This window comes from Rana temporaria, chromosome 5, assembly GCF_905171775.1.
Source record: "Rana temporaria chromosome 5, aRanTem1.1, whole genome shotgun sequence".
In the NCBI taxonomy this organism is placed as follows: Eukaryota; Metazoa; Chordata; class Amphibia; order Anura; family Ranidae; genus Rana; species Rana temporaria.
In genome coordinates, this window is record NC_053493.1 from 321,984,469 (window position 1) to 322,005,209 (window position 20,741).

The following is a 20,741-nucleotide window of genomic DNA, read 5'->3' on the forward strand; positions in this document are numbered from 1 at the left end:
CGTCTATGTCTAACAAAATACGCTTGCTCAGCGGGGTTTGCTCAACTGATCCCCGCTGTGCAGATCGAACATAGACACAGTCCTGTTCTCCTCTATTAGGAAATCAGATGGAAACGGACCGCCTGTGCTTTTCTATCCGATGCCATTTAATCATATCCACTGGACGGATGGAAAATAGAACCACCATCCGTCTGTTTTTTTGCGGGCAGGATTGGATCGGATAGCGGCGGGTGTCAGCACACATGTCTGCTGACATCTGCCAATCCAAAGAGGGGACTGGAGGGTCCGATCAGGTCCACCTGAAAAACTGGCAGGGCTTCCTGTGTCATGACCAGGGCAGGACTTAGGGTGGTGGGGGCCCCTGGGCTTGAGTGTTGAAGGGGCCCCCTGGAGCCGAGAATTGGGGGGATCGAAGTTGTTGAGCGGGGGGGGGGCCAATTGAAGTTGTTGAGCGGGGGGGAGCGCATTAAAGTTGTTGAGCGGGGGGGGGGGGGATTTTGCAGTTGTTGAGGGGGGGAGTGCCTCTCACCTGTGCCAACAGCCGGGGCCACAGACTGTCATTAGCCCGGCTGTCGGCTTTCTTCCCTTCAGCAGCCACAGTCCTCCACACACCGCTCCGGTTCCTCCTGCTTCCGTGCTGCCTCCTCTTGCAGTGCGGGATAATTAACCCTTTTGCGGGACTGCGGGAAGAAGCTGTCTGTGCGGGAAAGTCCCACAGAATCCGTGCGTGTTGGGAGGTATGCGCAGGGCCGCCATCAGGAATTTTGGGGCCCCTTGCACAGCTTAAGGCATGGGCCCCCTGAAGCAGAGAACCTAGGGGGGGTGGGGGTGCTGCCGCCTGAAATTGAGTAGCGTTGGGGCCTTTACAAAAAAAAGAAGAAATAAAGAAGAAAACAAATATATATAAATATATGTAGCCATCCGGGGCCCTGGGGACCTCTGGGCCTTTTAATAAAAAGAAAAAATAAACCTCTGGGCCCTTTAATAATAATAAAAAAAAACATTTATAAAAAATACATAAAAAAAGGGAGGTTGCCAAACCCGGGGGCCCTGGGGACCTCTGGGCCCCTGGGCCTTTTAATAAAAAAAATTAAAATAAACAAAAATAAACATTTATAAAAAAAATAAAAAAAAGGGGGGGTTGCCACATGGGGCCCTGGGGACCTCTGAGCCCTTTAACCACTTCCCTACCGGCCCATAGTAAAATGACGTCCACAAAGAACTTCTGCCGTTCAGAGTGGACGTCATATGACGTCCTGGGCTTTCCGGGTGGATATCTGAATGGTGCCTGCAGCTAGAGGCATCATTCAGATATCCTTCTAAACTGCCGGCGATTCTGCACAACGTAAGAACGATCATAGCGGCGGTTCCGCCGCTAGATCGTTCTTACAGGCGGCGGGAGGGGACATCCCCCCCCTCCCGCCGCCATCCGGTGCTTCTCCGGGCTCTCCCGTGCCATCGGGGGCCCGGAGAACGAATCGTCCGGCGCTCGCAGGAAGCATAGAGATGACTGGTGACCAGATGGTCACCAGTCATCTCTATGACCGTCGGAGGACCCGGGCGCGATGTGATGACGTCACGCCCGGGTCCCGTAAGTAAACAAAGCCGCGATTGCGGCTGCTAAGCAACCACAAGCATGAGATCGGTGAATTTTTTTTCACCGATCTCAAGGTTTCCAGCCTGGAGGAGAGATGTGGGGGGAGGGGGAGGTCTTATTGACCCCACATCTCTCCATAAAGAGTACCTGTCACACACCATTCCTATTACAAGGGATGTTTACATTCCTTGTAATAGGAATAAAAGTGATAAAAAAAAAAAAAAATTAAAAAAAAAAGTGTAAAAAAAGAAATAAATATATAAAAAAAAAAAAGAAATAAAAATTTATTTTTTTAACGCCCCTGTCCCCGGTAGCTTGTGCGCAGAAGCGAACGCACACGCAAGTCCCGCCGACATATGTAAACGCCGTTTAAACCACATATGTGAGGTATCGCCGCGTGCGTTAGAGTGCCAGCAACAATTCTAGCACTAGATCTCCTCTGTAAATCTAAACTGGTAACCTGTAAAAAAATTCAAATCGTTGCCTATGGAGATTTTTAAGTACCGAAGTTTGGCGCCATTCCATGAGTGTGCGCAATTTTAAAGCGTGACATGTTAGGTATCTATTTACTCGGTGTAACATCATCTTTCCTATTTTACAAAAAAATTGGGCTAACTTTACTGTTTTTAAATTTTTTTAATTCATGAAACAATTTTTTTCCCAAAAAAAGGCGTTTGAAAAATTATTGCGCAAATACCGTGCAAGATAAAAGGTTTCAATGACCGTCGTTTTATTCCCTAGGGTGTCTGCTAAAAAAACATATATAATGTTTGGGGGTTCTGCGTAATTTTCTAGCAAAAAAATTATGATTTGTACATGTAGGAGAGAAGTGCCAGAATAGGCCTGGTATGGAGGTGTGTATAACTGCCCGGTATGGAAGAGGTTAATTAAAAAAAAATATATATATAAAATTTTTTTTTTTTTTTTTATAAAAAAATAAAAAAGGTGGGTTGCCATCCGGGGGCCCTGGAGACCCCTGGGCCCTTTAATAATAATAATAATAATAATAATAATAAAATATATATATATATATATATATATATATATATTATATATATATATATATATAAATAAAAAATATATAAAAAAAACATTTTTTTACAAAAAATAAATAAAAAAAAGGGGGGTTGCCGTCCGGGGCCCTGGAGACCCCTGGGCCCTTTAATAATAATAATAAAAAAATATATATATATATATATATATATATATATATATATATATATATATATATATATATATAAATAAAAAATATATAAAAAAAACTTTTTTACAAAAAAATAAATAAAAAAAAGGGGGGTTGCCGTCCGGGGCCCTGGGGGCCTCCGGGGACCTCCGGACCCCTAAAAAAAAAAAAAAAAAAAAAAAAAAAAATTTTTTTTTTTTTTTTTTTTTTTTTTTAAAGGGGGCCCCCTATTGGGTGGGGCCCCTGGGCTTGAGCCCAGTCAAGGCCAATGGTAAGTCCGGCCCTGGTCATGACCCATACTTTGAGCAGGAAGTAAGGCATTACGAATGGATAGGTTTGGAAACATGGATGAGGACAGTGAAGTAAGTGTCTGTAGATTTAATGGAAAGCTTTGATATTTTTGCAAAACAATTACATGAATGCTATATAGGTACATATGGTAAGGTGACCAGATTTTTAAAATAAAATCCGGGGAAATATATATATTTTTTTTTACTAGTAATGGCGGCAATCAGCGACTCTCTGCCCATCGCTGCCACTACCCACCTCACAGCCTTTTAAAGGGGTTGTAAACCCTCGTGTTTTTTCACCCTAATGCATCCTATACATTAAAGGTGAAAAAACACCTTGCAGTGACCAGCCCCCCGTTTTACTTACCTGAGCCCTCAAATTTCCCTTGGCGGGGACACGTCGTCTCTCTCTCCACAGGGTCCCAGCTCTTGATTGGCTAGATTGACAGCAGTGCAGCCATTGACTCCCGCTGCTGTCAATCAAAACCTATGATGTGGGCACCAAGGAGGAGGGGCCGAGTCATACATTAGGCGGGTATTGACGCCAAATGAATGACTCGAGAGCAGGCCTGCAAGGTAACCCCCTGGGAGATCGTTATTCCTAGAGGGGTTATATGATGTGGAGAGGAGCCGCGAGAGCCGCCGAGGGACTCCGGAAGTTGGTGTTCGGGGCCACTCTGTGCAAAATAAACTGCACAGTGGAGGCAAGTATGACATGTTTGTTATTTAAAAAAAAAAAACGATCCTTTACAATCACTTTAAGTCTTATGCCCCGTACACACCATCACTTTATGTGATGAAAAAAAATGACATTTTCTGTGAAGTAAAAAACGACGTTTTTGAAACTTCAATTTTCAAAGACGAAGTTGCCTACACACCATCGTTTTTCTCACAATGCTGTAGCAAAGCGAGGTTACGTTCACCACGTTTTTCCATTGAAGCTCGCTTTATAACTAGCTTCTGGGCATGCGCGGGTGAAAAAACGTCGTTTTAAACGACGTTTTTTACTACACACGGTCAATTTCTGTGAAGTAAAAGTTGACGTTTTGAAAAACGACACATAAAATTGAAGCATGCTTCAATTTTTTTTGGTCGTTTTTTAGAAGACATAAAACGACGTTTTCCCCCACACACGGTCAATTAAAGTGACGTTTTTAAAAACGTCATTTTTTTTCATCACATAAAGTGATGGTGTGTACGGGGCATTACTCTCCGGGCTCTGGCTACTACTAGGTGGGAAGTGGTGGAAGATCACTCCGCCAGGGAAAACAAGAAGATAAGCAGGCAGGCGGCTGGCCAGGACTTGAGCCAAGGTGGAAGAACATGCGAGCGGCACATGATCATCAGAAAGGGGCACAGATAATGGAAAAAAATACACCCACCTAAGCTAGTAGGAGCGGCGGAGCTGGGATGTGTAATTCAGATTTTTTTGTTTTTTATTCTGCACTGACTGTCTTTAAAATTGCCCCAGTCTCTGTTCAAATCCAATCCAGGGACAAAACCGGGGACAAACTTGGTCCGGGGACAGTGTCATCAATCCGGGGACTGTCCCTGGAAACCAGGGATGTCTGGTCACCCTAACATATGGGGGGGGGGGGGGGGCTGCAATTTAGAAGAAATTTTGAAGAAAAAAAAGATGAACTTAGCCTTTAAGGTGAACTTACGTTTTAAAGCAAATCAATCACAAATTAAGCAAAAATCATACTGTAATACTGGCTGTGACATTATAAGGGTTGATTAACTAAAACTGGAAAGTGCAAAATCAGTTTCTAACTTAAGCTTGCTAAATTAAGTTGTGACAAAAAAACTGGAAGCTGATTGGTTTCTATGCAGAGCCCATATTGTATTTTACTTTGTAAATTTATACTGCCGATGCTAAACAATCAACAGTGTCAATCAACAGTTTGGCTCCTTTTATTTTTAATATTTCTAGTAGTGTGCATTGAACTCTATAGCTCATTAAGCACAATAATCTAACGGCATATCTGCCGGTACATTGCCTGCAACATCTAGGCTGTGAATGGTGCAGCAGACTATGTACATTAACACTGCTCACAGCATTATATTGTTATCTGGCACTTGGCTGCATGCCACACTGCATCCTACAATGTTGTGTGCCAGCACTTAGACTCTGACACTCTGGAAAGATGGACAGAAGCTGTGTGGAGTTGTGGATACTGTGGATAATTGTTAATATTATATTCAGACACAATTTTATATTACAGTCTCACATGAATCTCTGACACACTGGAGGGAAATGATTGTAATTTTTTGAATTATTTCATATTCAAGTTGTATTTTTTAGGTGACAGGCTCCCTTTATTAGAGGCTCTCTTTTTACGCTCACACGTACCTACATTGCAGTTGGCTAGTCAGCTTTTCTTATAGAACAGATCAGCAACAGCATAAATTATTCCTGCCAGCTGTATAAAATGATTTAAGCTTTTCTCTTCCTGCCCTACAAATCTGCATGAAATATTTCAGCCTCCTATAATACCTACTCCATGCATGGGGATTTCGTTTGGTTGGCTGAAATTACACAAGTGACCACAAGATGTCTCTGATGTTAATCAGTTTGAATGATTGTGTGTACAAATGAGCACATAGCCTGATCCTCTGCTTGGGGTGCATGGACAGTAAAGACCTGCAGAGCATTAGAAAATGAACAAGGCGTAACAATTCAAAAGTCCTTCTGCTATGGAAAGAAAATCTACATACTCTATAGAAAAAAAAATATTTTCTTTTTCCCCAAAATTAAAAAAACTGTGCATTTCTGACAATCTTCTCTAATTACATAGTTACACAGTTACATAGTTAGCCAGGTTAAAAAAATACAGAAGTCCATCCAGTTCAACCTAAAAAAATAATACAATCCCATATACGCAATCTTATACCCATAGTTGATCAAGAGGAAGGTGAAAAACCCCAGCAGAGCATGATCCAATTTGCTACAGCAGCGGAAAAAAATCCTTCCTGATCCCCGAGAGGCAATCAGATTTTCCCTGGATCAACTCTACCTATAAATGTCAATACCCAGTTATATTATGTACATTTAGGAAAGAATCCATGCCTTTTTTAAAGCAATCTACTGAGCTGGCCAGAACCACCTCTGGAGGGAGTCTATTCCATATTTTCACACGATAGGCCTCGTACACACGATAGGTTAACAACGGTCTGATGGGCCGTTTTCATCGGTCCAAACCGATCGTGTGTGGGCCCCATAGGTTATTTAACCATAGGTTAAAAAAAAGCCAACTTGCTTTAAAATTAACCTATGGATTCCTAACCGATTGAAAAAAAACGATCGTTAGTAGGCACGTCCATCGGTTAAAAATCCCTCTTCTCAAGGGAGAATAAACTCAGACCCTTTAATCTTTCCTCATAGCTTTGCTCCTTTATTCTTCTTATCAGTTTGGTTGCCCTTCTCTGCACTTTCTCTAGTTCCCCAATATCCTTTTTGAGAACTGATGCCCAAAACTGAACTGCATATTACAGATGAGGTCTTACTAATGATTTGTACAGAGGCAAAATGATCCCTCTCTCTCTCTGGAGTCCATACCTCTCTTAATACAAGAAAGGACTTTGCTCACTTTGGAAACCGCAGCTTGGCATTGCATGCCATTAAACCCCCAGATCCTTCAACACTACGGATCCCTCCAGTTGTACTCCCCCCTAGTATGTATGATGCATGCATATTCTTAGCCCCCAAGTGCATAACTTCACATTTATCAACATTAAACCTCATTTGCCAGTCAGTTGAATAATTAGACATGAATAGATAAATAAACTGGGGCTGATTTTGACATTGAACTGCAGTCCAATGTTTCGAAATGTAAAATAGTGCACCTAAGGAAAACAAATCCCTTGAGAGAGTACAATATTGGGGGGTACAGTGTTGGCCAGCACTACAGAAGAAAAAGAGTTGGGGGTACTTATTTCAGATGATTGCAATATGAGCAAACAGAGTGACCAGGCAATGGGAAAGCGAATAGTATTCTAGGAGGCATCACTATAGGGATCACCAGCAGGAGGAATGAGTCGCTGATTCCCCTAATATACTGTAGATGTTTAGTGAGACCTCATTTAAAATACACTGTCCAGTTCTGGAGACGCTTACATAAAGATGATCACCTCATTAGACCCCTTCACACCTAAAGGTTTTAGTGCATTGCATTAACACGTCATGCAGCACATAAATGTTGCATTAAAGCAGCCCTTTAATTTAACCACTTGAGACCCGCGCTATTGACAAAGGACGTCAACAGTCAACTCTCTCAGGTGCCAACTGGACGTCTTTGGACGTAATTTAAAGTGCATTACCCGCGCGCGCCTCTGGGGGCGCGCAGCGGGTAAACACTGTCCCGCGCATCGCTGGGAAGCCGATGCGTGTATCTGGCGGCCGCGATGTCCGCCGGGTACACGCGATCGTTGGGAACACAGCAGGGACTTGGAGCTCTGTGTGTAAACACAGAGCTCCACGTCCTGTCAGGACGGATCTCTGACTTCCTACAGTTAATACATTTAACCTTTTGATCACCCTTAATGTTAACCCCTTTCCTGCCAGTGCCATTAGTACAGTGACAGTGCAAATATTTGTTTTAACACTGATCACTGTATTGGTGTCACTGGTAACCAAAAATTGTCACTGAAGCCCCATACACACTATCAGTTTTCCTGCAGGATTTTCTCTTCAGGTTTACCAAAACCATCTAATATGAGGTCAAACTCTAATGCCCTGTACACACGATAGGTTAGTCTGATGAAAACAGTCTGATGGATTTTTCCATCAGTTATCCGATGAAGCTGACTGATGATCAGTCGTGCCTACACACCATCAGTTAAAAAAACGATCGTGTCAGAACGCGGTGACGTAAAACACAACGACGTGCTGAAAAAAATTAAGTTCAATAAATATTTTTTTTTTTGTGTAAGTCGTCAGTGAATAGGAAAGGACGTAACTCACGTCTACGTTCAAAAAATGACGTCGTGCGACGTCATTTCGCGCAAAGCATGGCGGGAAATTTAAAAACGGAGCATGCACATTTCAATGGGCGCGGGGACGCGATTCATTTAAATGAATCACGCCCCCTACCCTCCTAATTTGAAATACGCGCCGAGAAATACACTACGCCGCCGTAACTTACGGCGCAAAATCTTCCTGGATTCGAAATTCCGCCAGGTAAGATGCGGCGGCGTAGCATATCTCTGATACGCTGCGCCAGGGCAAATGTCTCTGAATCTGGCCCTATAACTTTTGTGCAAACCAATCACTATATGCTTATTGGGATTTTTTTTTACCAAAAACAGCAGAATACATATTGGCGTAAATTTATGAAGACTTTTTTTATTTAATTTTTATTGGACATGTTTTATAGCAGAAAATAAAAAAAAATATATATTTTTTTCAAAATCGATGGTCTTTTTTTGTTAATAGCGCAAAACAAATTAAAAACGCAAAGGGGATAAACACTGTACCACCAAAAAAAGCTCTATTTGTGGGGAAAAAAGGACAGTGTCGCACGAACACGCAATTGTCAGTTAAAGCAAAGCAGTGCCATATCGCAAAAAATGGCCTGGTCAGGAAGGGGGGTAAACCTTGTAGGTCTAATCTCACCCCTTCAATGAAGCTGAATAAGGCCGGCCATACACGGCAAATTTCTTTCGCTCGATTATTGGAATACCTTGTCTTCTAATAGCGGGGGGTGGGAGAAGCCGTCCTCGCTGGGAAAATACAGGGATTTCTGCAGCGGCTGACTGTGTGCAGTATGGCCAGTGTCCACTTTTGGTTAATATATTGTGAGGTGCATGGTTTGTTTTGTCCATTCCTACATATTGTCATTGAAGTTAAGAACAGAGAAAAGAACAGACTACTTTTGTTTTAACAGGTAACTCTCCAGAAAATGAAAAATAGAAAAACATATCAATTTGAAGCGAATAGGTGGCTATCGAGAAACCATGGAAACTCTGAACTTGTCTGTGAGCTTCCTGTTGTGGAAGATGGTGAACCTGTTTTCCCAAGTAAGTAACTGGAGTGGCAGACCAGGCTACCGTTTAAAAGGTTTTTGGTGTCCTATTCTCCTGTAGTTTTAAAGTGTCCCCATACGTAGTTGTAATAATACCAGTTCCATCATACTTTCGTTTTTCCACTAAAGTGGTGCTTCCTAAATTAAAGTTATCTATTTTTGGAACCACTCTCCATCTTAGGCCTCGTACACACGACCGAGTTTCTCGGCAAAAACCAGCAAGAAACTTGCTGGGAGATATTTTTTGCCGAGGAAACCGGTCGTGTGTACATTTTCGTTGAGGAAAACGCCGAGAAACTCGACGAGCCAAAAAGAAAGCATGTTCTCTATTTCCTTGATGGGAATGGAAAAAATTGGGTTGTCGAGTTTCTCGACGGCTTCACAAGGAACTCGACGAGCAAAACGATGTGTTTCGCCCGTCGAGTTTCTCGGTCGTGTGTACGAGGCCTAAGTTGAATCACTCTCACTCTCACGATCTTTGACTTCTCTCATGTTGTTCAGGTAGATCACCACCTCGTTACCGCTTGCCGCCCGCCCACTGGGGTGTGGCTCTTGTTCTGGGATGTCGTCCCAAAATAGGCGCTTTTGCGTGCCCGCGGGGGTTGCACAACATGGCGAGGTGGCTGCGCCGTGTTGCTAGGTCATGGCGCTTCCCCGAGCTCTGTAAAGAGCCGCGTCCACTAATGCTGGTAATGCGCTCTCATCGCCTCACACTGATCGAGTGTGTCGCGAGGAGAGCCGATCAGTGGCATCTCCTCACAGGGGACATCTGGACATGTAATCAGGGCAATACAGCCCCTGTGCCAGCAATCAGTGCCAGCAATCGGTGCCCACCAGTGGCAGCAATCATTGCCTATTAGTGATGCCAGTCAGTGCTGACTATCAGTGTTGCCCATCAATGCACATCATTGCTGCCCATTAGTGCCGCCCATCAGTGCCCATCACTGCTGCCTATCCGTGCTGCCTATCAGTGCCCACCAGTGCTGCCTATTACTGCCCACCAGTGCTGCCTATCAGTGCCCATCAGTACCACCTATCAGTGCCCACCAGTGCCGCCTATCAGTGTTCATCAGTACCACATATCAGTGCCCATAAGGCTGCATTCACACCTCGGCGTACAAAATCGCAGCGTTTTGTCCCGCGAATTGCGGCGACAAATAGCGGCGTTTTGTACCGCGATTTGCGGCGACAAAACGCCGCGATTGTGAATGCAGCCTTCACCCCCTCTATGGAGATGGTTCACATCTCCTATGCCGAACGCCGAAAGCCGCCTGAAAAAAGTCCGGGACTTTTTTTCAGGCGGCAGGCGTACGGCGTTCAGCGTTCGGCGTGGAGATATGAACCATCTCCATAGAGGTGCATGTTAAATCATCCCTCTGGCGTCTCGGGGCTGCAGCGGCGTCGCACTACAGGCGTATATACGCCTAGGTGTGAACGGGGGGGTTAGTGTGGCATATTAGTGCCTCCTCATCAGTGTCCATCAGTGCCACCTCATCAGTGCCCATCAGTGCAGCCTATCGGTGCCCATCAGTGCCCCCTCATCAGCGCACATCAGTGAAGGAGAAATTACTTATTTACAAAATTTACTGACAGAAACTAAGAAAACCTTTATTTTTTTTCACATTTTCAAGCTTTTTTTTGTAAAAAAAAAGAAAAAAATCCAGCAGTGATTAAATACCACCAAAATAAAGCTCTATTTGTGTGAAGAAAATGATAAAAATGCCACATGGTTACAGTGTAGCAATTGTCATTCAGACAGCGCTGAAAGCTGAAAAATGGCCTTGGCAGGAAGGGGGTTAAAGTGCCCTGTAGGCAAGTGGTTAAGGTTGGCTACCCCTGCCCTAATGTATAAATCTAACCCTAACTTGAGGTTAACCGCCAACCCGACCCAGCCCTCAATCCAAACTCTTCTTTAAACTATAAATCTAACCTTTCACCTAAAGCAACCCTGTCCATCCGTATTTATCTTTAACCCATAAGTTGTGTCTTCCTCCCAAACAATACAAACCCGGGATGGCTGGATTTAGTAGTAACCATGAATATATGATTCATTTAAATACTCAGCATGTTATCTTTCATCTTATGTTGTGCAGAGAACCATAACAACACCATTACCATAAACATTGTGTTTGAGCTTTATTTTCAGTTTTCTTATTAAATACTGATTGCTTGTTTATGAGACTTATAAATGTCTCCGCTCTTCTATTTTTAATCTTTGGTTAATGAGAAACATTTAACCGCTCACAGTCTTTACATTATGGGCATTGTCATTTTATATGTCCTTCCATTAAACAAACCCTGTCAAAACAGTTTGCGTTCTTTTACTCTTATTGTATATTTATATGCTGGCTAAGCCCGAGTTTACAGAGACATAACGGTAATCTGAAGAGCCTCATCTATAGCAAGTGCTTTCAAAACATTTAACATTTGACCAGTTGGTTAAAAGAAAAAGAAAAATCTTTTTTTCTCCTCTGTGTCGTCTGGAAGTGCTGAAAACAGAAAACTATTTGGAATCCTCATGCTGCTAGCATTAGTAAATAGATAGGAAAGTATATCATAGTTGCTTGTTTAACCACTTAAGCCCCGGACCAATATGCAGCTAAATGCCCAGGCCAGGTTTTGCGATTCGGCACTGCGTCGATTTAACAGACAATTGCGCGGTCGTGCGACGTGGCTCCCAAACAAAATTGGCGTCCTTTTTTCCCCACAAATAGAGCTTTCTTTTGGTGGTATTTTATCACCTCTGCGGTTTTTATTTTTTGCGCTATAAACAAAAATAGAGCGACAATTTTGAAAAAAAATCAATATTTTTTACTTTTTGCTATAATAAATATCCCCCAAAAACATATATAAAAAATGCTTTTTTCCTCAGTTTAGGCCGATACGTATTCTTCTACCTATTTTTGGTAAAAAAAATCGCAATAAGCGTTTATCGATTGGTTTGCGCAAAATTTATAGCGTTTACAAAATAGGGGATAGTTTTATTGCATTTTTATAAAAAAACATTTTTTACTACTATTGGCGGCGATCAGCGATTTTTTTCGTGACTGCGACATTATGGTGGACACTTCGGACAATTTTGACGCATTTTTGGGACCATTGTCATTTTCACAGCAAAAAATGCATTTAAATTGCATTGTTTATTGTGAAAATGACAGTTGCAGTTTGGGAGTTAACCACAGGGGGCGCTGTAGGAGTTAGGGTTCACCTAGTGTGTGTTTACAACTGTAGGGGGGTGTGGCTGTAGGACTGATGTCATCGATCGAGTCTCCCTTATAAAAAGGATCACTTGATCGATACGCCGCCACAGTGAAGCACGGGAAGCCGTGTTTACATACGGCTCTCCCCGTTCTTCAGCTCCGGGGAGCGATCGCGATGGAGCGGCTATAAACGAATAGCCGCGCCGTCGTCCCGGATCGCTCCCCGAGGGAATCCGCCCACCGCACGCAGCGGGGGGGGTCTCGATCGGACCCCCCATCCGCTAGAAGGCAGGGACGTATATATACGCCCATCTGCCTGTCCGTGCCATTTTGCAGACATATATAGTCGTGCGGCGGGCGTTAAGGGGTTAAAACCTTTTTTTTTTACATTAATTCAGCAACTTCCTGGTTTCTTGCCTAGGCAAATGATGCCATACATCCCAGGAGGGGAGGCGAGGAGGAGGGATTTTCTCAGCTAGGAACACTCTCCTGCGTGCATATTTGAGATAAGGGCAGATGGATTCAAGGAAATACATGAATCATTTGCCCTTACTCAAGATGGCCACATCCAGAAATGCTTTGGAGTTGTTTTCTAAAGTGATTTCTCAACAAAATAAAGCATAGAGAAGTGGATAGATGGGATAGTTTGCTCTGAATATTAAAAATGAATTAGGCCTGGTTCACACTGGTACGATTTGAGATGCGATTTGAGATGTAAAATCGCATCTCAAATTGGCAGTATTTGCCGTCAATTGCCGTCCTAATCGGTGCGACGCCGCATCTGCGGCGCTGCACCAATTTCAAAAAGTAGTTCCTGTACTACTTTTTGCGATTTCGGGCCGCGATTTACATTGACATCTGTGCAGATACCTGCACAGATGTCTCTGAAATCGGGACTACCAGAGGGAGTGAAATCGTGCGAGTTCAGCTGACCTCGTACGGCTTCACTCCCGCAGCCCAGTGTGAACCTGGGCTAAAATAGTGGTTTTGGTTTGTGATGCTCAGATGCAGTGAAGAGCTGCTTTAAATATCTGACTTGTAATTATAGGTAAGCCTATAATAAGGGCTTGGTTTTAAGGTAAGTTTGACATAATGTGCTAGTATGCGATTCATGCTAGCACATTATGACATTACCTTGCAGGGTACAAAAAATAAAAAGTACAGTAAAACCTTGAATTGAGAGTAACTTGGTCTGAGAGCATTTTGCAAGACAAGCTAAATTTTTTAATACATTTTGACTTGATAAAGGAGCAATGTCTTGATATACAAGTTGCGTCATGTCACAACTGAGTATAAAAGAGAAGAGAGGAGCCTCTAAGTGTAGCAATATGGTTACATTTAATGAAGGTACAACATTTAGCAACTTATTGCTACACTTAAAAGCCCCATACACACCATCAGATTATCTGCAGATTTTTGTCTTCAGATTTACCAAAACCATGTAGTACAAGGGCCTGCCTGATTGCATACACATTGAAACTCTTAAGGTTTGACCTCATATTATATGGTTTTGGTAAATCTGAAGACAAAAATCTGCAGATAATCTGATGGTGTGTATGGGGCCTTAGAGGTGCCTCTCTTCTCTTTTATACCCTGTAAAAAAAATGCTTTGATATACAAGTGCTTTGGATTACAAGCATGTTTCTGGAACAAATTATGCTCGCAAACATTTATGTTAATGTTTGGTGACCCGACGTGATTGACGTTTTTTACGAGCGGCACATGCGCCGTCCGTGTACATATCCCAGTGTGCATTGCTCCAAAGTACGCCGCAAGGACGTATTGGTTTCAGCGTGAATGTAAATTATGTCCAGCCCCATTCACGGACGACTTACGCAAACAACGTACATTTTTCAAATTTCGACACGGGAACGACGGCCATACTTAACATTGACTAGGCCAGCTATTTGTTCGACTAACTTTACGCCAAAAAACGCCTTACGTAAACGGCGTATCTTTACTGCGACGGGCGCACGTACGTTCGTGAATCGGCGTATCTAGGCATTTACATATTCTACGCCGAACTCAACGGAAGCGCCACCTAGCGGCCAGCCTTAATATTGCACCCTAAGATACGACGGCGCAGGCTGTCGTATCTTAGCTAGGTTTAAGTGTATCTCAGTTTGAGCATACACCTAAACTTACGACGGCGCAGATTCAGAGTTACGCCGGCGTATCTACTGATACGCCGGCGTAACTCTCTCTGAATCTGGCTAGAAGTTTCTTTTGCTAAGCACAATTCACAAATATGGAAAGGAAAACCCTGAACCACCCACACTGTGGGACGTGGCGCAAACAACCCAGCTACATTACACCTATGACAGACCTTAGGAAGGAAGAAAAAATCCTGGACGGCCGCACACCGTTGAAGGCATCTTTATATCTTGTGTAGCAGATGAAATCCAAAACAGTCACTTCATGTTACAGAAAACAGGGAAAGCTGTTGACGCGTTTCACATCGTATTAAGGTGCTTAATCATAGAATCATATGAACAGACCTTAGCACTCAGAATAGCACACAAAAATAGAGACCGTATATCTCAAATGTGGTACCCATGGTTGGTATGGAACAAAGACAAATCTCTGACCACTCTGACAATATCTAACCCTAAAGTTACCTAGGTAAAGGTGTCAAGGTTGAGAATCTAATTCCCCAAAGCTTGAAAGAATTTATTTTTATTACTGTTGATCATGTTATGGTTCTCGTCAATGTATAGCAAACAGTACGATTGAATGGACTGACACGTAGGAGTGGAGGGTTGTCTGTAGTCCAGGACACAGTCTTGAACCAGAAAGGGGTGCCCGGGGACGGCAGATAATCCTTATCTCCACTGTATTACCTGTATTAGGTAACCTATAAGATGTTCAGGTTACCCAATGTTGACATTACTATGTTACCTTGATTGTACTCGATACATGGCGTTGTTCTACCGCCTTGCAACATTCATCAGTTTTTGTTTACATCTGCTTTATGTGAAAATCATCAATACAAACTATTGACTTCAAAAATATAGAAAGGTCAGCATCCAATGGTAATCTTAAAATAGAGGACCATATAAAAATGGGTTCTAGGTACATAGAATTCTTTAAATTACCTCCACTATTACTTTGTTCCATTAAAGCGGTTGTAAACCCCCAAAAAAATGTTTTAAGAAAAATAAAAACCTGCAAGACAAAGGCATAATGAGCTAGTATGACTAGCTTACTAGCTCATTGTGAATTACTTACCTTAGATCGAAACCCCCCGAAGCCACCCTCGTCTCCCCCCTCCGGCCGCAGACATCTCTCTAGAAGGTTACTTCCGGGTATCGCCGCTTAGCATTGGCATTAGCCATTGAGAAAACCGGCATTCTCAGCGCGCCTGCGTCGTTGTCTACGGTGCAGACATCGGTGAATTCCTTTTGGCAAATATCTCCTAAACCGTGTAGGTTTAGGCGATATTGAAAACACCTACAGGTAAGCTTTAATCTAGGCTTACCTGTAGGTGTAACTTCCCACAGAGGGTTTACAACCACTTTAAAGTCGTTGCAAACCTTCCTGTTTTTTCACCTTAATGCATTGCGTTGCTTTCCCCAGCTCTTGTCGGCTCTTTATTGAATGATTGATAGCAGTGCAGCCATTGGCTCCTGCTGCTGTCAATCACATCCAATGACGCAGCCACTGGGGGGGACGGGGCTGAGTCATACAATTGGCGACTATGGATGCAGATTGAATGGCACGGGAGCGCGCCCACAAGCTAACCCCCTTAGGAGAGAGCTTCCCAGAGGGGGTTAACTCTTGTGTGGAGGAGCCGTGAGAGCCGCCATGGAACCCCAGAAGAGGACGATTGGGGCCACTCTGTGCAAAACAAGTATGGCATGCTTGTTTTTTTTTTTTATATAATCTGCAAACCTTTACAACCCCTTTAAAGCAAAATAAAGAATGTGTATACAACAAATATCCCAATTAATGTTGTCACTATTTTATAATTTATTATTTTCTTTCACACATTTAGTTCAGTTTAAGTGTTGTTCTTTCTTGCTAGCACATTTGTGTGAGAAATATAGGCCTACAGCAATTTAATTCTGGATTTTAAAAAAAAGTGTTTTTTTTTTTTTTCATGGCCACATTTTTTCCAAAAGACCTATGGTTGCTCAGTACAGTAATAAATGTATGTGTTTGGTTAACAGTTGTGAAATATGAGGTTATTGTCTTCACTGGACACTTGGATCAAGCAGGAACAGATGCTGCAGTGTACATCTGCGTCCATGGTACAAGAGGTGACTCTGGAAAAAGACGCTTGGTCAAATCAGATCTGTTGCTTCCATTCCAGCAGGGAGAGGTAACAAACGTTTCAGATATTCAGAAATATTGCTAATCTCTACTAATCATTGCCCGTCCTAGCTCATGCTTACTTGTATAGCAGAGATCTAAGGACTAAATTATGACAAATGTATACAAAGTAATTTTGACTGTTTTATTTTCCATATCAAATAATCAGACTTTAGCTGCTGCCATTGTATTGCAGATTAGAATACAAAAACTGATAGTATTGTTAATGAGCAATATCAGAAAGTTGCAGTAGGTTTCATAAATATACTGCTATGTGTACTCTGTTTTTTTTTTCTCAGAGAATAGGTGCGGGAACCCACTCCCGCCCCCACCATGAAGGAGAGTAGCAGGATGGTGCTCTGTGCACACCATGTCATAGGGTGGAAGTGGCTACATTGCGCTAACACTGGGTGGGTCTTTAAGGGGCATTGTTAAATAAAACCAGGAGTGCATAACACACAAGTGCATGGTTCAGGAGGGAATAGAGAATATGTGATGTAGTGCTGCTAAAACATTAAATTTGAAGTATAAATTGCAATGATACACAATGTGCAAAAATAAAAATCCAAAAATATTACAATAAAATGTCCGTCAACAAGTTTCAGTTTATGAAAAAAGTGCTTCAAATCCCATGGTCCTAGTGTCCTTCCATGCCAATAAGTGACTCATGCCACTGTAGCTAATGGTGCTCTTGATATAACATAACATTGATCTCATGCTCCTTCCAGTCTACCATAACTCAAACCATCAATTCATGAAATAAAGGCATATATCAATCCAATCCTCCAGGTATATAACTCCCAGTCTCTGGTGCACTTCAACCTCAGTCCACAGGGGACTCCCTTAATGGAGTATCTCCACGGATATTAGAATGCAGTTCCTTTATAAATGTGCATGTGGCCTTACTGCATAGTTCTTATAAAAGCAGATACAGAGAAAAAACTCCCATAATGTAGTATTATGAATAATATAATCAATTGACTCTGTCAAAGGGGCATGAATAAAAAAGGTCTGCCGATACGCTCCCGATCAGTGCTCTCAGTGGATGGCTGAGGTCGTTGACCAGAGTTTTCTGGTGGGGTCCTGTCAGAACACAAAAGAGGAAAGATCGATGTACTAATATCGGATAGTTAGTACAGCAGCTTCTCCTGAGCTGTCAAATTTTTTCCTTCAGCCCTGCTGGGTTGAACGCAACAAAAAAAAAACTACTAGTGTGTACAAGGCTCTGCATACAGAAAGCAGGGTTCAGGCATATATTACACACATAGTGCAAGGTTCAGGAGTGTGCTACATACAGAGTGCAGGGTTCAGGAGTGCACTACCCACAAGGTGCAGGATTCCGGAGCGCACTATGCACAGAATTCAGGGTTCAGGAGTGTGCTACACACAGAATACAGGGTGTCAGTGTGCTCACCTCTAAGCAGCCGCCAAGTCTTCTGTTTCCAAACAGTAAACTTAGTGCACACTTATTTGCAGCTCCTCCTCTCCCCCAGTTGCAAGCCGTGACAGTGGCAGCAAGATCATCCAGTAGGGCACAGCATGGGTTGTCCACCTTGCAGTCCATAAACACACAGTGCCCTGGCAGATATCCCTTCTTTGTTCCTGCCCTGAATGCAGGGGCAGGGAGGGATCTGTGGGACCTGCCAGAAGAGGTGTGCTATAACTTTTAACACAGAAGCCAGGCTTCTGTATTTATATGTGACAGTAAATAGGATCACTAATTGAGGTCTGTTCCTCCACATTCTGACTGAAAAAAAGCTCTGTGTGTCCTAAACATTTGTTCCTGGGGGAAATGATTATATTGTATGGACAGGATACAAGCATAGTTTGGGTATGTTTAGTGGCTGTCTGACTGCAGTGGTTGTTTAACAGTCCTTAAATAGCCTGAGAGCCGGTTCACACTGCGGCGGCACGACTTCGGGGGTGACTCTGCAAGTCGTCCTGAAGACGACTTCAGAGGCGATTAGCAAAATTACTACTGTATAGAAGTCAATGCAAATCGCCCCGAGCCGCCCCCTAAGTCGTACAAGAACCTTTTTCTATGTCAGAGCGACTTGAGTTGCTCCTATTAGTATGGTTCTATTGCATAGAATGGGACACGACTCGTCAGGCGGCTGAGCCGCCTGACGAGTCGCCCCAGTGTGAACCGGCTCTTAGACTTCTGAAAGTCAAAAGAGTAATTTAGTGAGTAGCCACAGAATAAGCTTTACACACTTAATTGCCAAAAGTATTGGGACGCATGCCTTTACACGTACATGAACTTTAATGGCATCCCAGTCTTAGTCCATAGGTTTCAATATACATTTTTCACACCCTTTGCAGCTATAACAGCTTCAACTCTTCAACTCTTCTGGCAAGGCTGTCCACAAAGTTTAGTAGTGTGTCTATGGTAATGTTTGATCATTCTTCCAGAAGCGCTTTTGTGAGGTCAGGCACTGATGTTGGAAGAGAAAGCCTGACTCCTACTCTCCAAAAGGTGACTGTGAAGTCCAGTCAAGTTTCTCCATCCCAAACTCGCTCATCCATGTTTTTATGGACCCTGCTTTGTGCACTGGTGCGCAGTCTTGTTGGAACAGGAAGAGGCCATCCCCAAATTGTTCCCACAAAGTTGGGAGCATGAAATTGTCCAAAATGTCTTGGTACGCTGATGCCTTAAGAGTTCCTTTCACTGGAACTAAGGTGCCAAGCCCAACCCCTGAAAAACAACCCCACACCATAGTAACCCTACACCAAATAATTTGGACCAGTGCACAAAGCAAGGTCCATAAAGACATGGATGGGCAGGTTTGGGGTGGAGGAACTTGACTGGCCTTCATCTCTACCAGATAGAACACCTTTGGGACAAATTAGAGCGCAGACTGCGAGCCAGGCCTTCTTGTCCAATATCAGTGCCTGACCTCACAAATATGCTTCTGGAACAATGGTCAAGCATTCCCATAGACACACTAAACCTTGTGGACAGCCTTCCCAGAAAAGTTGATGCTGTTATAGCTGCAAAGGGTGTACCAACTCAATATTGCACCCTACGCACTAAGACTGGGCTGACAAAAAAAGTTCATGTGCGTGTAAAGGCAGGTGTCCCAATACTTTTGACAAAATAGTGTATCAATGTATCAATGTAGCCTATGAGTATGTAACCTTTTATACTCAGAATATAAATTTGTTATTGTTTTACTGGCCCTAACCTGGCTTAGTATAAGGTTACAGCGTGTAAATATGATTCTAAGTTTATTGATGATGGGGAAATGTATGTGACTCATCTCTATATAGGAAAAAGCTGCATATTTTGCCTTTGCCTATAGACACATATGTACCTTGCCTAATAGTAAATGCAGCTGTGTGTAGCCATGTAAGACACGTCACCATGCATCCCGATACAACAATTGGCAGACACATATTTCAGTCTATGCTCCTCAATCAAGATTTTTCAAGAAAGGAGATCTTTAAAAGATTTGATTATGAGCAGTGGATGCTGGTGCTCAATTTTTTTTTTTTTGGGGGGGGGCAAACAAACTGAAAAAAAAATCATCAAGTGCAGCCACTGTGCCCATCAAACGCAGCCACTGTACCCATAAATTGCCACCACTGTGCCATCAAACGCAGCTACTGTATCCATCAATTTCCGCCACTGTGCCCATCAATTTCCGCCACTGTGCCCATCAATTGCCACCACTGTGCCCATCAATTGCTGCCAGTGTGCCCCATCAATTGCTGCCAGTGTGCCCCATCAATTGCAGCCAGTGTGCCCCATCAATTGCTGCCAGTGTTCCCATCAATTTCTGCCAGTGTGCCCTGGGATTGACAGGTGCAGGAGAGAGGGGGCGGCGCTCCTTCACCCTTTATGGAAACACCGCCCCTGATTATGAGTGTCATTGTTGTTGAGTAATAATAAAAAAAATACTCACCTAATAAGGCAGAGAGCCTGTTTCTGATGTGTAATAAGGCAGAAAGCCTTTTTCTGATGTGTAATAAGGCAGAGAGACTGTCTACAGTTGCAAAATTCTTCAAATCCAGTGCAGTATGTCTGAAGAGTGAGCAAATCGATCCATTTGCAAATAATATAATATTCCGCCCATACAATAAAGCTACAGTTTAAAAGAGACGATGTGACTCTTGATGTTTCCTTTCTCCTGAGCA

The 20,741-nt window shown here is 43.0% G+C and overlaps 1 protein-coding gene across 1 annotated transcript in view; it reads left to right on the forward strand.

The window, feature by feature from the left end:
* LOC120940997 (lipoxygenase homology domain-containing protein 1-like) overlaps window positions 1-20,741 on the forward strand; it is a 470,937-nt gene that overhangs the window by 202,315 nt on the left and 247,881 nt on the right. Inside the window, exons 20-21 of the mRNA XM_040354208.1 lie at window positions 8,956-9,088; window positions 16,463-16,614. Coding sequence (XP_040210142.1) covers window positions 8,956-9,088; window positions 16,463-16,614 — 285 coding nt within the window. The remainder of the gene's footprint in view (window positions 1-8,955; window positions 9,089-16,462; window positions 16,615-20,741) is intronic.